The sequence below is a fragment of the Triticum aestivum genome, chromosome 5B, assembly GCF_018294505.1.
Source record: "Triticum aestivum cultivar Chinese Spring chromosome 5B, IWGSC CS RefSeq v2.1, whole genome shotgun sequence".
NCBI classification, from domain to species: Eukaryota; Viridiplantae; Streptophyta; class Magnoliopsida; order Poales; family Poaceae; genus Triticum; species Triticum aestivum.
Genome location: NC_057807.1, coordinates 46,477,529 through 46,490,869, shown reverse-complemented (window position 1 = coordinate 46,490,869; position 13,341 = coordinate 46,477,529). Strand labels below are relative to the sequence as shown.

General features: G+C 45.4%; 2 protein-coding genes across 3 annotated transcripts; one reads left to right on the top strand and one right to left on the bottom strand.

The window, feature by feature from the left end:
* Window positions 1–1,293: 1,293 nt before the first annotated feature.
* On the bottom strand, window positions 1,294–4,212 carry LOC123110316 (glucan endo-1,3-beta-glucosidase 8). The gene is made up of 2 exons (XM_044530804.1): window positions 3,447–4,212; window positions 1,294–2,542 (listed from the first exon to the last, which is right to left on the bottom strand). Exons 1-2 carry the CDS (start codon window positions 3,785–3,787, stop codon window positions 1,414–1,416), a joined length of 1,470 nt encoding a protein of 489 aa, XP_044386739.1. The 5' UTR covers window positions 3,788–4,212; the 3' UTR covers window positions 1,294–1,413.
* Window positions 4,213–6,320: 2,108 nt separating this feature from the next.
* On the top strand, window positions 6,321–12,523 carry LOC123110315 (DNA-binding protein HEXBP). 2 transcript variants are annotated; one of them, XR_006453290.1, is made up of 3 exons: window positions 8,539–8,732; window positions 9,370–11,345; window positions 12,228–12,523. XR_006453290.1 is itself a non-coding variant. In XM_044530803.1 (2 exons), the coding sequence occupies exon 2, from the start codon at window positions 9,385–9,387 to the stop codon at window positions 10,822–10,824; it is 1,440 nt and encodes a 479-aa protein (XP_044386738.1). In that variant the 5' UTR covers window positions 6,321–6,457; window positions 9,370–9,384; the 3' UTR covers window positions 10,825–11,439. The 2 variants fall into 2 exon arrangements, 1 of the variants encoding a protein (XP_044386738.1); XM_044530803.1 differs by lacking the exons at window positions 8,539–8,732; window positions 12,228–12,523 and adding an exon at window positions 6,321–6,457 and having other exon boundaries at window positions 9,370–11,439.
* Window positions 12,524–13,341: the final 818 nt, after the last annotated feature.

Sequence of the window (13,341 nt, the reverse complement as noted above, 5' to 3'; positions counted from 1 at the left end):
GGGATGTTAGATGTGTATAGTCCCTTTTCGGTATATCCCCGTTGTATAAGAGGTTTTCTGCACTTTGACACACATGTATATGTAATGGCCTTTGGTCCTCAGGAAATACTAGTTGTTCACTTATCCAACACTATAAACCTCAATTGATCCTCTCCCGAACATATACATTCAGGAGAGGGATGCTTTCAAACGTGCTCATGATCACATATTCCGCGAGGTCGTGTATGAGAGTGAAGGCGGGGACGAGGACGAGGCGGAAGAAAAGGTACTACTAACAAACTTCGTTCGATCCATATATGTATCAAAATATCTAATTTTGTATTGGCTGAATTTGGCTCTTCAGTCTTGGACTGAAACATGCTTCTAATCTGTACATTATTTCTGTCTATTCAGCTCTTAGAAGGTGATGAAAAGAAACGACCACATGCTCCTATTCAAGGTGAACTGGAACTCAAGGCCTCAAGGAGAAGAACCTGAGTCTGGAGGGATAGAGAACTCATCCCGCTAATTAGTGATTTACGTGTAGTACGTCACTAAATCCCAGCCTCTATTTCCTCAATTTACATTGCACCCACATTTTTCAAGATGCACTTGTTTATAAAACAGTTGGGCAACAACCCCTTTGATCCAGTTGTGCCGGACTGTTGTTTTCTGCAGCTTGAAAAAAAAATTAGATAGCTTTTATCTAAAAAAAATTAGGTGGCTAAGACTGCAGTTTTACTCTCAAGTTACATTACTGTTTTCTCCAATACATTTCTTCACTGACAGTCATTAACATTACTTTTACTGATGAAGTATATTAGTGACAAAAGATGGCTGACACCTTGTTTAACAGCACTTACGTATATATCTTCACCCGTTATCTGAACTATGATTATATCTCAAAACTTTGCGGTTTGTACAATGATGCATACCGGCCGTGCTGGAACTGCAACGTCCGGGGGCAGCGTTGCGTCCAGCACCACCCGCGTTTCCAGCAGCCGGCGATGACCACGCCGACGGGGGTGCTGCAACCTGCCAGATGCTAGAACCACGGTGACCAGATACTAGAAGCCCGAAGCTGCCGGTGGTGACCACGCCGGCCCTGTGCTGCAACCGCGGTTGCCAGATGCTAGAACCACGGTGAGCAGATGCTAGAAACCCGAAGCTGCCCGTGGTGACCACGCCGGCAGGGTGCCACAACCACAAAAATGCATGGTTTCCATGAGTTCTATTGGCGGCTACTAGGCAACGAACCGAAAATTGGGTCGATCGGCCGGTGCCTAGGGCTGCCCTAAATCGAGAAACACCGAGTTACTTCTGTAATCCAGTTCAAAAGGGGGCCTGATGCGTTAAAGAAGAAATGCTACCAATCAACAGCGGCATTGATCTTGTGAACTAATCAACTGTGGGAATGCCAAATAGGATAACTAGCTACGACAGTGAGAGCTGGAGCAACGCCACCAGCAGGGCGGCAGCCACCGGCGCCACGCCGAGCCGCGTGACCGCCGCCCCCGAGGTGGCTATCTGGATGGTGAAGTTGCACGTCGCCGTGGAGGGGTCCGTCTGGGTGGGCAGCGCGAGGCCCTGGAAGTCACAGGCCTCGTCCTCCTGGCTCTGCGTCTGGTAATAGGCGTTGAAAGCGTAGGAAGCGTTGCCCTTGGCGTCCATGCCGTTGCACGACGAGCCGTAGCCCAGCGTCGTGCAGTCGGCGTTGCTGCACGCGTAGTCGATCTTGGCACCAAGGAGCTTGTTGAGATCGTCCCTGCTGGCCTTGGGGTTGAGCGCGCACCACGTTCTCGACAGGTACTGCACGCCCTTGGCCGGCACCAGCGTCGCGTCCCGGCGGCCCTGCCCGCTCAGGTCCATGCCGAACTTGGGCTGCCCGTCGTACCGGAAGATGCCCCAGTGCCGCTCGAAGCTGCCCGGCTGCACGCTCTTCCGGTCCTCGTCCACCAGCCCGAAGAGGTACGTCTCGATGTGCCGGTTCGGCCTCGCCGGCGTGCCTCGGTTCGCCGCCAGCCGCCTCAGCAGCCCGTCGTAGAAGCGGTGCGCGTGGGACGCCTTGGCGTGCCTGTCGCCATCGGTGGGCCAACCGACCTCACCGACAATGATCGGCATGTCCCCGTGCCCCACCGCCGCCAGCGCCGCCACCAGCGTGTCGAAGTTGGCGTCGTACACGTTGGTGTACATGACCCCGTTGTCGTTCACCGGCGTCGCGCCGCCGTCGAAGAAGGCAAAGTCCAGGGGGAAGTTGTCGTCGAGGTAGAGGCTGAGGAAGGGGTAGATGTTGACGGTGAAGGGCGCCTTGTTCTTGGCCAGGAACTTGACCATGTCCGTCATGACGCCGGAGATCTCGGCGCGGAAGCGGCCCGCCGATGGCACGGGGTTCCTGGCCGGGGAGTTGTACACGTCGGCGTTGAGAGGGACCGTCGCCTTGATCCGGTCGCTGACGCCCGCGTCGTTGAGCGCGTTCTGGATGTTCTCCAGCGCCGGCAAGGTGACCTTCATGAACGACCCCTTGTACGCTGCCAAGAATGGCTCGTTGCCCACGGCCACGTACCTGCAGTGCAGCAGACCATGGAGTAGTAAGAATCAGAACAAAACTCTTGTCTACTGTTCAAGTTCCGGCATTGTGGTTCAGTAAGGCTGCATCCTGAAGAGAAAAAACTCACTTCTTTCATGTTGCAGGTTCAGTAAGCGCCTGAAAATGTCCAAAACTCAACACTGAATTATTGGCTACAGTAAGTTATTGGCATAATTAAACTCCACACATCTCCTTTATCCTGAATTGCAGTATGTCCTAAAGCTACCACTGTCAATGAAGCACGTATAAATCGTCCTAGAGCGTCACTTTTGACCAAAATTGTCATATCGACGGACGGTTATTATGCCGATCGGCCCCGATATAGCAAGAGTTGCTCTTAGACATGCTATGTTTTTCTTTCTCTATTTTTTCAAACAACACCCACACATCTCCTTTAACCTGCATCCCGGTATATCCTGAAAATGTCCAAAACTCAACACTCAAGTACTGGCTATAGTAAATTGCTGACATAACTCCACATAAAGAATATGACAATTGACAGCCACCCCACTGAATTATCCATTCCATGCTGTAAGATGGCCCGCCAAAAGAATATGATCCCTTGGGTTGCACACCAGGACCAACCAAATCGTCCCAACAACCTCCTCCACTGAGCACTGTCCCCCTCCAAACCTCATTCTATAAGCACATTGATGCTCTGCAAATCTTCACCGGATTACAATATTGTGCAGGAAGAAGAAGAGGATGAAACTGAAGCGTGCGCCACTCTGTGTGGTGTGCTGTGCTAGTGCTACACCCAAATGGAAATGGTTGGTGGCAATATCACGGCGAATATTTGCACTTGTACTAAGATAAGGTAGAAAATTAAGCAGGGCGACGGCGACGGCTGATGAGAGAAATGGAAGGGAGCTGGGCTTACTTGATGACGACGCCGCCGTCGAAGTCGAAGCGCTTGACGTTGCGCTTGACCCAGTCCTTGGCGGCGGCCGAGTCGCCGGCGATGCGGTGGAGCATGTCGTTGGGGATGGCGAGCATGACCTCGACCCCGCTGCCGGCGAGCGCCTTCATGGCCTCCAGGTTGGTCTCGAAGAGCTTCACCTTCTTGATGCCGTTGTCCTTGAGCAGCTGCACCACCACCTTGGGCGGCAGAGGGTGCGACGCCTGCGTGCCCCAGTTCACCCCCAGCCCCTCCGCCGCCCCCGCCAGCACCAGCACAGCCGCCGCCGCGGCCAGCAGCAGCGCCGCCGCGAGCCTCGTCATCCGCGCCAACTAGAACTAGATGCAATGCGCACTCCTGGAATGGCGAGATGGAAGAAAAGAAAGGAGCAAGCAAGGCCGGGGGGGAATGGAAATACCGGAGCCGTAGTGGCGACTGGCGAGCGATTCAAGATGGGGAATTTCAGGCAGGTCCACACCGCCAGAACCCAGCTCAGCAATGCTGGCTGCTGGGGGTCTGTCTGGGTAGCTCGCCAGCAAAATGAAGGCGCAGGCAGGCTACGAACGAACTCTGACCGCGGAAGGAAGACGACGGAGTATTTGAATCGAGCAAAGAGGAGGACGGACGGACGGGGGAAGCTCAATCAAACGGGGGCGGAGGCGGACGGCGGCCAGAGTCCGACCAATCCAGATGGATCTCTGATATGGTGTGTGCATTGATTCTGGTTGGGTAGGATGGGGAGGGCCGGAGGGCGTTTCGGTCATTCGCTCATCATCTTACCATTTTTAGAATCGGGAGCCGAACACGTGGGACTTTTCAGCTCTGACAAACGCCTTTTCGCCCCGATGGATGGAATTTTCGAGACACCTCGTCCTCGTGCATTGCCAATTTCGCCCCTTGGGCACATAAACACAGGGCAACCCCTCGAAAAACAAAACATAAACACGGGGCATTTCTAAGGTCAGACCGCAAACGTTTGAATTGACATTTCCGGACGCCTTTTGTATCCAATGTAATAGTAATACCCTTCTTGTTCGTGAACGCGTACGGATGTTCGAAATCCACAAACATAACGCAAACGAAGGAGGTTTTGCGAGCGTTCGGACTGATAACATGTAGTACGTGTCTGACTGCCACGTCTCATCCAAAAACTCTCTCCACCCAAAGAACCCTCTCCGCGCGAAGCGGTCGACGCACATTCATGCTGGTCAGGCCGCTGCATGCGGACGCGACTTCGCATGGCATTGATGTCGGTCAGAGCGGTGTCAATGAACAAGCGGGCGTCACCATTTCAGTGTTGATGCGGTGTCCGAGAAGCCTACTCAGCCGCCGCATTAAAGTCGGCTTCCCATCCATTCGCTTGACGCGCAACTTCGACGCTGTGCAAACCACACCGCCCCACTCCTCTCAGCTCACAACCTCTTCGATCCTCTCCGCTCTGGCGGCGTCCACACCTCACCATGCAGAAATCTTGGTTCTCCGCACCGACAAGCAATGGCTCCTGATACGGATCATAGCGCCGCCGCATCGCTCTCCGAAGCCTTTGACCTCCACGGTGGCGAAGGAGCAGTCGCCGTACCAGCAGTTGTGTATCTTCTCAGAGGCGGCAGTCACGGATGTGGAGTACTGGCAGCACATTGAGCTCTTGATCGAGCAGTCAGTCTCCGATCGTGGTCCAGCACCGCTGTCGCTGCCATGAGCCCGTGTCAAGGAGGAGTCGCTACAGTAAACCGAACTACAGTATTCGATTTTGGACCACTCGCTACAGTAAACCGAACTACAGTATTTGATTTTGTTTAACCTGGTATAAGTCTCTTTGGCATGGTCTTAAGTAAAAGTTGATTTCCCTGAAAAAAGTAAAAGTTGATAACATTAATAAAATAAAAAATTTGTGGAAATATAAAAAAATCCCGTGTTTAAAAACAAATGCATGCATTATTATTAAAAAGTGTGCACACAATTTTATTCTATTTTATTTTTGACAATGCAAAAGAAAATTGTTTCGTGACACTCAAAAATGTATATCAAATTTGATGGAAACATTCCAGCATATCATGAAAATGTCCATGCATTTAAAAAATGATATATAAAATATGTAAGAAAAAATCATGTTGGTTAAAACTTTTCGACGAAAAAGCGTATCATGACTTTCAATAAATATCCCTATGTTTCCGAAAATTTCTATGATTTTTTAAAAAAATTATAGAATGTAAAAGCAATGTTTATGCCATCCATTTCATATTAATCATCACTGATCTAGTGCAAATATGTTCTAAATCAGCGACAATTAAAATGGATCGGAGGGGTTAGTTTAAAAGAAATGTTTACATGTATTTGAAATAAAATCCCATGGATTTAAAAAGTGTTCAAAACATGGGTTTAAAAAAGTTATTTGTCACCCATTTGGAAAATGCCTAGCGTGTAACATAAAATTGTATCATGTGTGCTATAAAATTTATATTGTGTAGCGAGGAAAAGTAGACATGTGTTGAGAAAAAGAACAAAAACTGATAAAACCCGACTAAAAAGAAAAAGAAAACCTATTCTATTGAGAAAACAAAGAAACCATAGCATAGCGAAAGAAAGAACAAACCAAAATAAAATCAATGAGAAAACAAAGAAACCAAATTAAAGCGAAGAAAAATATAAAAAAAACCAAAGAAAACCAGTGAAAAACAAAACAAATCGAAAAGAATAAAAGGAACCAAAAAAGAAAAAGAAAACGTAGCGAGCACCCGCTCTAAACTGGGCAGGCCCGCTATTGTGGTCCGTAGACGAGAAGAAGCAAGAAACTTTGTCTAGAAAAAAAAGAAAAAAAAGAAAGCCTTGTTTACCCTGTTCGTCATCCCCATCACGGCCTGCTTGCTTCAATTCCCAACCAAAACAGCAGAGCAGTCCGGCTGTTAACCTGACCCCGCCGCCACCAATTTACCGCCGCCGCCGCCGCCGCCGCCGCCGCCGCGGGCGGGGCTCCCTTCTCCTGCTCCCCTCAGGTAGGCCTTACGCTCCTCGTGTATCTCCCTCGTCTTTTCTAGATCCATTCCCCTTCCATTTAGACCGATTATCCCGCCTGCGGCCTGCATCTAATTCGGGAGGTGATTTGGTGCTGTGCATGCGGTAGGTTGAAACGGTGAATGAATTCTAAGCCTACCGAGCAGAGCAGTCCCTCCCACTGAACCCTCTTCTTCTACCTCATGATTAGGTCTTGAATCCGATTTGTTCATCCCCCCTCTTTTCATATCTTATTAGTATATCACGCTGCTCATTAAGCAATTTGCTGTTGCTTCTGGCAGCACAAAACAAGCAAAATTGAATGCTACTGAAGCAATTGTATTCTTTTGGAAAATGTTCAGAAATATCAAAATATCTTCACAAACAGGAAAAATTGTTCGGAATTTCGATAATTGTTCACAATTTTCAAAATAGTTCAAAATTTCAAAAAATGGAACGAAAAAACTATTCACATTTTTGAAAAAAAATCAAAAATTATCCGCATTCAAAAAATGTAGGCGTTTTGGAAAAACTCAATTTCATTCAAAATTTGTTCGAATTGTTTTGGACCACTCGCTACAGTAAACCGAACTACAGTATTCATTTTTGTTTAACCTGGTATATTTTTTTTGGCACGGTCTTAAGTAAAAGTTGATTTCCCTAAAAAACGTAAAAGTTGATAAGATTAAAAAATATATTGTGGCAATACGAAAAAAATCCCGTGTTTAAAAAGCAAATGTATGTGATATTATTAAAAATTGTGTACACCATTTTATTTTATTTTTGATAATTTCATAAAATTTATTCGCGCCACTAAAAATGTATATCACATTTGATGGAAACATTCCCGCATATCAAGAAAATGTTCATGCATTTAAAAAATGATATATAAAATGTGTAAGAAAAAAAGTCATGTTGGTTAAAACATTTCCACTAAAAATCGTATCATGACTTTCAAAAAATAACCACGTGTTTCAAAAAAAATCCATGATTTTTAAAAAATATTATACAATGTAAAAAAGCAATGTTCATGCCATCCGATTCATATTAATTATCGCCGATCTAGTGCAAATTTGTACTAAATCAGCAACAATTAATATGGATCGGAGGGAGTAATTTAAACAAATGTTTACATGTGTTTGCAAAAAAATGTTCCCATGTATTCAAAAAGTGTTCAAAACATGCATTTCAAAAAATGTCATGCGTTTGAAAAATGTCATGCGTGTATCATAAAATTGTATCATGTGTGCTCTAAAATGTACATTGTATACTGACAAAAAAAATAGACATGTGTCGAAAGAAAAATGAAAGCCGATAAAACCTGACTAAGAAGAAAAAGGAAAACCAAAACAATCTATGAGAAAACAAAGAAACAGAAATATAACGATAGAAAAAATAAAAGAAAGGAAAACCAATGAGAAAACAAAGACACCAAAGTAAAGTGAAGAAGAAAATCCACAGAAAACCAGTAAAAGAACAAACCAAAGAAAATAAAATAAAAGGAACCATTCGAAAGGACTGGCTTGTAATGGTGAAATTCTTACTGAAAGCACAGCTATGCCCGGAGCGAGCACCCACTTTAAAATGGGCAGGCCCGATACTATCATCCGTAGACGAGAAGAAGGAAGGAACTTTGAGGAAAGGCGTTTTGGCTCCCGGGAGCGCGTACTCCCATGTAAATAGTAAACAAAAAATACGTGTTAGTGTCGCAAGCATCCCGGCAGCCAAAACGCCATTCCCCAAAGTTCCCTATATAGAAAATGTTTTTTAAAAATGATTATTTTTGTAGATGTTCATGTTAGTGTCGCAAGCATCCTTAAAAATTTCACTGCGAAACGGAACAACGGTGTTTCGCAGGTGAAATAAATAAATTTTGGGTGACATTTTGAGATAACATTTGGTGTTTTTTTTTGCACATGCAAAAATGTTTAATCTTTTTTCCTACAAAATGTAGCATTTAGATGTGACAAAGAACACACAGAATTTTTCTTGGAATTTTTTTGATATTTCAAAGTATATTCTCGCACGCTAGCACCAACGGATTTTCAGGAGCTTTGTCTCAAAAAAAAAAGCCTTGCCTTTTTTTTACAGCGTCCCTGAGCCTAATTTACCCTGTTCCTCATCCCCACCACGGCCTGCTTGCTTCAATTCCCAACCAAAACAGAGCAGTCCAGCTGTTGACTTGACCCCGCCGCCACCAATTCACCACCGTCGTCGTCGCCGCCGCCGCCGGGGCTCCCTTCTCCTGCTCCCCGCTACCCACTCCCCTGCCCTCAGGTAGTAGGCATTACGCTCCCCATCTCCCCGTGTATCTCCCTCGTCTTTTCTTGATCCATTCCCCTTCCATTTAGATCGATTATTATCTCGCCTTCATCCACTAATTCGATAGGTGATTTGGTGCATGCGGTAGGTTGAAACAGCGATTGGATTCCGCTCATACCGAGCAGAGCACTCCCTCCCACTGAACCCTCTTCTTCTTCCCCATGATTAGGTCTTGAATCCTATTTGTTCATCCGTCACTATTTTTTCCCCTCTTTCATATCTCCGCTCCTGAAGCAATTGCCCTGTTTAGTCGTTTCTTTCTTTACAAAGGACAGAGCTTTGTACATCACAGAATTATGCTGTTACAATCTCTCTCATCACATGTTACATTTTTTCGCATCGGCAGTAGGAGGATATCAACACTTATGCTCAAACACAAGTATATGGTTGAGGCATTGTTTTGCACCTATATTATATAGTTGAGGCATTGTTTGTATGCATGCACATCAGTGGATGCTGTTTAGCTCTATGGGCTATATTCTGTTGCATCTACACAGCAGCGTCTTGAATATCATTCATTTTATCATACTCCTCAAACTACATTTTCTTTCCTGTCTCATGTTTTCCCCTCTTATCTGTTACACCTGTCCAGAAACAGTTAATTCAGATGAAAACCAATGGATCATCTGCCAAGAGTCAGGAAATCGGGTCAAAAAGAAAGTGGAAGAACCAACATGAACATACAGCGAAGCAGATCGCATGGCATTCCTTTGGGTACCAAGGCCACTATCCGCAACAGAGGCCTGCACGGGATGGTGCTTCACTCACCCCCTTGCCAGGGAGGCAAAATGATTTCCATGTTTCAGGAGATCGATTCTTTCTGACGTCCAGCCCATACCAACAAGATCTGGAAAGTAGGTACATCCAGGACAAAATGAACGGTGTAATCACTTGTTTGGTCTGTGGCAGCCAAGGACATTACAGTTCTGAGTGCCATTTCAAGGACCAAGAGCACAAAATCATTTGCGCAGTCTGTAGCAAAAATGGCCACTGTAGCATGTGGTGTTGCCAGCAGAACAAGTTGGAGAATCGCGCTTGCACCCGCTGTGGAGAGATAGGGCATACTACCAGTACACATGGTCTCGGTTGCTCAAGCTGTGACGAGTATCATGACGATGGAGAGTGCCGTTTAAGCCAAGTTAAATGCTTTATCTGTGAATGTCAAGATCATTATCTTGCTCAGTGCCCCTTGAATTCAGTATTGACTGAGGCATTTCAGGGTCAGAGACGGAACTTCCAAGCCGCTCTGCGGCTTGCACTATCAAAACAACGCAACCCATCATCTACACCTGCCAAGTATTACGCAAAATCAGAAGGAGAAGTACTGACCGCCAACAAGTCTAGTCCAATTTGCTTTACATGCCGTGAAGAAGGTCACTTTGCCTTTCAGTGTCCTCAGAACAGCCCCGGCCAGTCCGAAGAACTTGAAGAGAGCAACACTATAGCTACATCCGCCAACCTGTCCGAAGAATTAGAAGAACGGGACCCTGATACAGGTACTGCTAAACAATCATCAGAAAGGAAGCCGATATTGTACGATCAGTGTTGCCCCTCAAAAGCAAAAGTACTGACCCCCAACAAGTCTAGTCCAATGGTTAGAACATGTAAAACAAAAACAGAAGGGAAGAAAAGGATGTGCTTTACATGCCGTGAAGAAGGTCACTATGCCTGTATGTGTCCGCAGAAGCTCGGAGCTATATCTGGCAACACGTCAAAAGAATTAGAAGAGAGCAGCACTATACCTACATCCTCCAACATGTCCAAAGTATTGGAAGAACAGGGCCCTGGTACTGCTAAACATTCATCAGACATGAAGTGGGTTGTTCGATGTGTTAGCTGTGGTCAGGAAGGGCACAGGGCCAGGAGCTGTCCAACACGAGTGTTTATATGCTCCTTATGCAATGAAGAAGGCCACAAAGCCAAGAAATGCCCTCAGAAGGGCCAGAAATCATCAGAAATGAAGCGTAAATCGAATGTCCGATGTGTAAGGTGTGGCTTGGAAGGGCACAGGCGCAAAACATCAATCATAGACCGTCCGCAAGTCTAGTCCTTTGGTTACAGTAGACAACACATCAACACAAGTGGTTACATGCTTCCGTTGCAAGGAAGAAGGCCACTGTGCCAATCGATGCCCTCAGAAGCACCAGAAGCGTTAAGACTGTTCCAGCAAGAGCTATCGCTAAAGCAAACAGCATTACATTTTCAATCACGCCGAGAAGCAGCTTGGGAAGAGATCTTGGCACTGAAGATACAACCAAGGGGAAAGATACTCACTGAGCTGAGCCAGACCTCCTCCCTTGACTAAAAAGTTACTGCACAGTTACCGTCTTTTTCTTTAGATACTCTAGCGGTTGAAAAGTTTCCAAGGAAGGGCATTTTATATCATGTGTTTTTGGAATGTCTTTCTCTGAGATGATGTTGGTGCCAATTGACGATCTGATGAGAAGACATTCCCAAGATGGGATTCACAACCACTTGCATTGTGCAAGTCTACTGGCATATTCTTTGGTAGTAAATGCTTCTCCATACTTCATGTACTTGATGAATAAGTGTACGGGATACATCTGGGTAAGAACCTTTTTGTTTTGTTTCTGGTAGAGGGTCTAGTGAAGTTTTTTGGCAGGAGCACACATAATAAACTTAAAAAGACTTAGTGTTGGCAGAGTGAATGTTTAAAAGACCAGTGTTGGCAGACCGAATGTTTACTGGTCAAATACTGCAATTACTTTCTTTCATATGAATCCTCTGTATAAGTGTTATTTTTATCGAAATATGTACTGCTGTTGTGTTCTCAAAAGATTCACAATAAGCTCTCCACTTAACCATTTCATAACATGCATTCAGAATAACGATTTGCCGAAGAGAAAGAAGGTTACTCATCCTTTTGCTCAATACATCGGGGGGGGGGGGGGGTCTATTGCTGGAACATGTATAATGTTGATCCCTAAGTTATAGTTATGCTGTGGTTAATTTGTAGAACCGCACTTTAGGATCATTGATTTTCAGTGACTACATAATGATATAATCATAGAACTCCATTCTAGCATGAAAACATGGAAACCCTACATTGAATTTGTACATGAGTATGCCCCAAGTTTTGTTGCTTGTATAGTCAAACAAGTTTGAACTTTGAACTGAAAAATGGTAATGTAGGGTACAGTGTGTTAGTTAGCATTTAGCAGCTTTTGCTTATAAAGCGCCAGATTAGCACTTAGCAGAGTACCTTGTACAGTAGCGTAAAATTAGGTATAGAACCAACATTTGAGCACTAGTCCATCGCCTGGGCGATTCACTGATTTGCTTGCTAAGGCTTACTTTCAACTTATCATTGAATATGAACGATATAGTTATCAGTGTCACTTCTATTATCTTCAGAAAGAAGGAGCTAGCTTCATTTGCTTGAATATTTGGGAGTTCTACTTATGATTATTATTTACGTGTGTGTAACAGGGCATCAGTAGACAGCACAGAGGATGGAAAGTGGAAACTCGCCGTGTGTAATTCGAATTATCCGGCGTTCGTATTTTGCTCACTAGGTTTGATGGCTTGTCTGTATAAGGGCTGAAACTGTGTGCTCTTGAGGGCTCATCTTTGAGAGTGGGGTGTTTTGGAGCCCCTTTCTGTGTTTTTTTTTGAAAAAAATTGCAAATCATATTTTTTAAAGTTTACAAAATATCTGAAAGTATACAGAAGTACAGAAGGATGTATTCTACATGTTTTTAAAGTTTCATGATGAATCTTGAAGAGTTGAGCTCCACAACAACAAAAACCAAATTCATGTATAGATATCTTTGACCTCTCCTTTTTTTTAATGTTCAATTTTTCGAGAGCCCGCTAAGGGTATCTGCAATGCAGACCCTCAAAACGCCAGCAAATGTTTGGACTGAGGGGCCCATTGACCCCACACGACCTCTCCACGTGGGCGGCCCCCTAGTCGCCTGGCTTGGCCGCGTGGGGGCCTGGTGTGGCACCCTGGCCTCACCTGACATTTTCTGGAATCTTCATAACTTGGAAAAATCATATTAAATCTTTGGTATATTTTGATCTTCGTAGATATGGATTCTCTGAAAAGTCAAAAACATGTAGGAAACAACAACTCGCTCTGAGCATTGAATTAATAGGTTGGCCTACAAAAAATTGCTATGAAAAGTATTCAAAATTGATATTATAATAGCATGAAACAATAAAAAATTATAGATACATTCGAGATGAATCAAATATACTGTATCACCGAGAGGTCGAATCCAAACCTCTTACACTAGCTCCGACACCCCTCATATCTAGCCCAAATATGAGGCAGATATGGGGGCGCCCGAGCGCGCCCACCACATCGGACTGACGACGGAGTTCCATGGGAAACGCCTGGAAACCCGACGGTCCGAAGCTCGTCTCTTTCGTTGGACGATGTCACTGCTCTGGCGGGCCTCATGGTGCCTAGTCCGGCTATTTAAGTCGACCGGCGGCGCTGGAACCCTACCATCCATATTTTTCTCCGCTTGTCCACCGCTGCTACCACTTTCTACCCCACCCCCTGTCCACCTAGTACCTCCCACGCCTCTGGGTG

Coding starts and splice junctions, on each gene's coding strand:
- LOC123110316 (XM_044530804.1), bottom strand. CDS start 3,787: ATGACGAGGCTCGCGGCGGCGCTGCTGCTGGCCGCGGCGGCGGCTGTG. Junction 2,543..3,446: donor GACGGCGGCGTCGTCATCAA/GTAAGCCCAGCT, acceptor GCTGCACTGCAG/GTACGTGGCCGTGGGCAACG.
- LOC123110315 (XM_044530803.1), top strand. CDS start 9,385: ATGAAAACCAATGGATCATCTGCCAAGAGTCAGGAAATCGGGTCAAAA.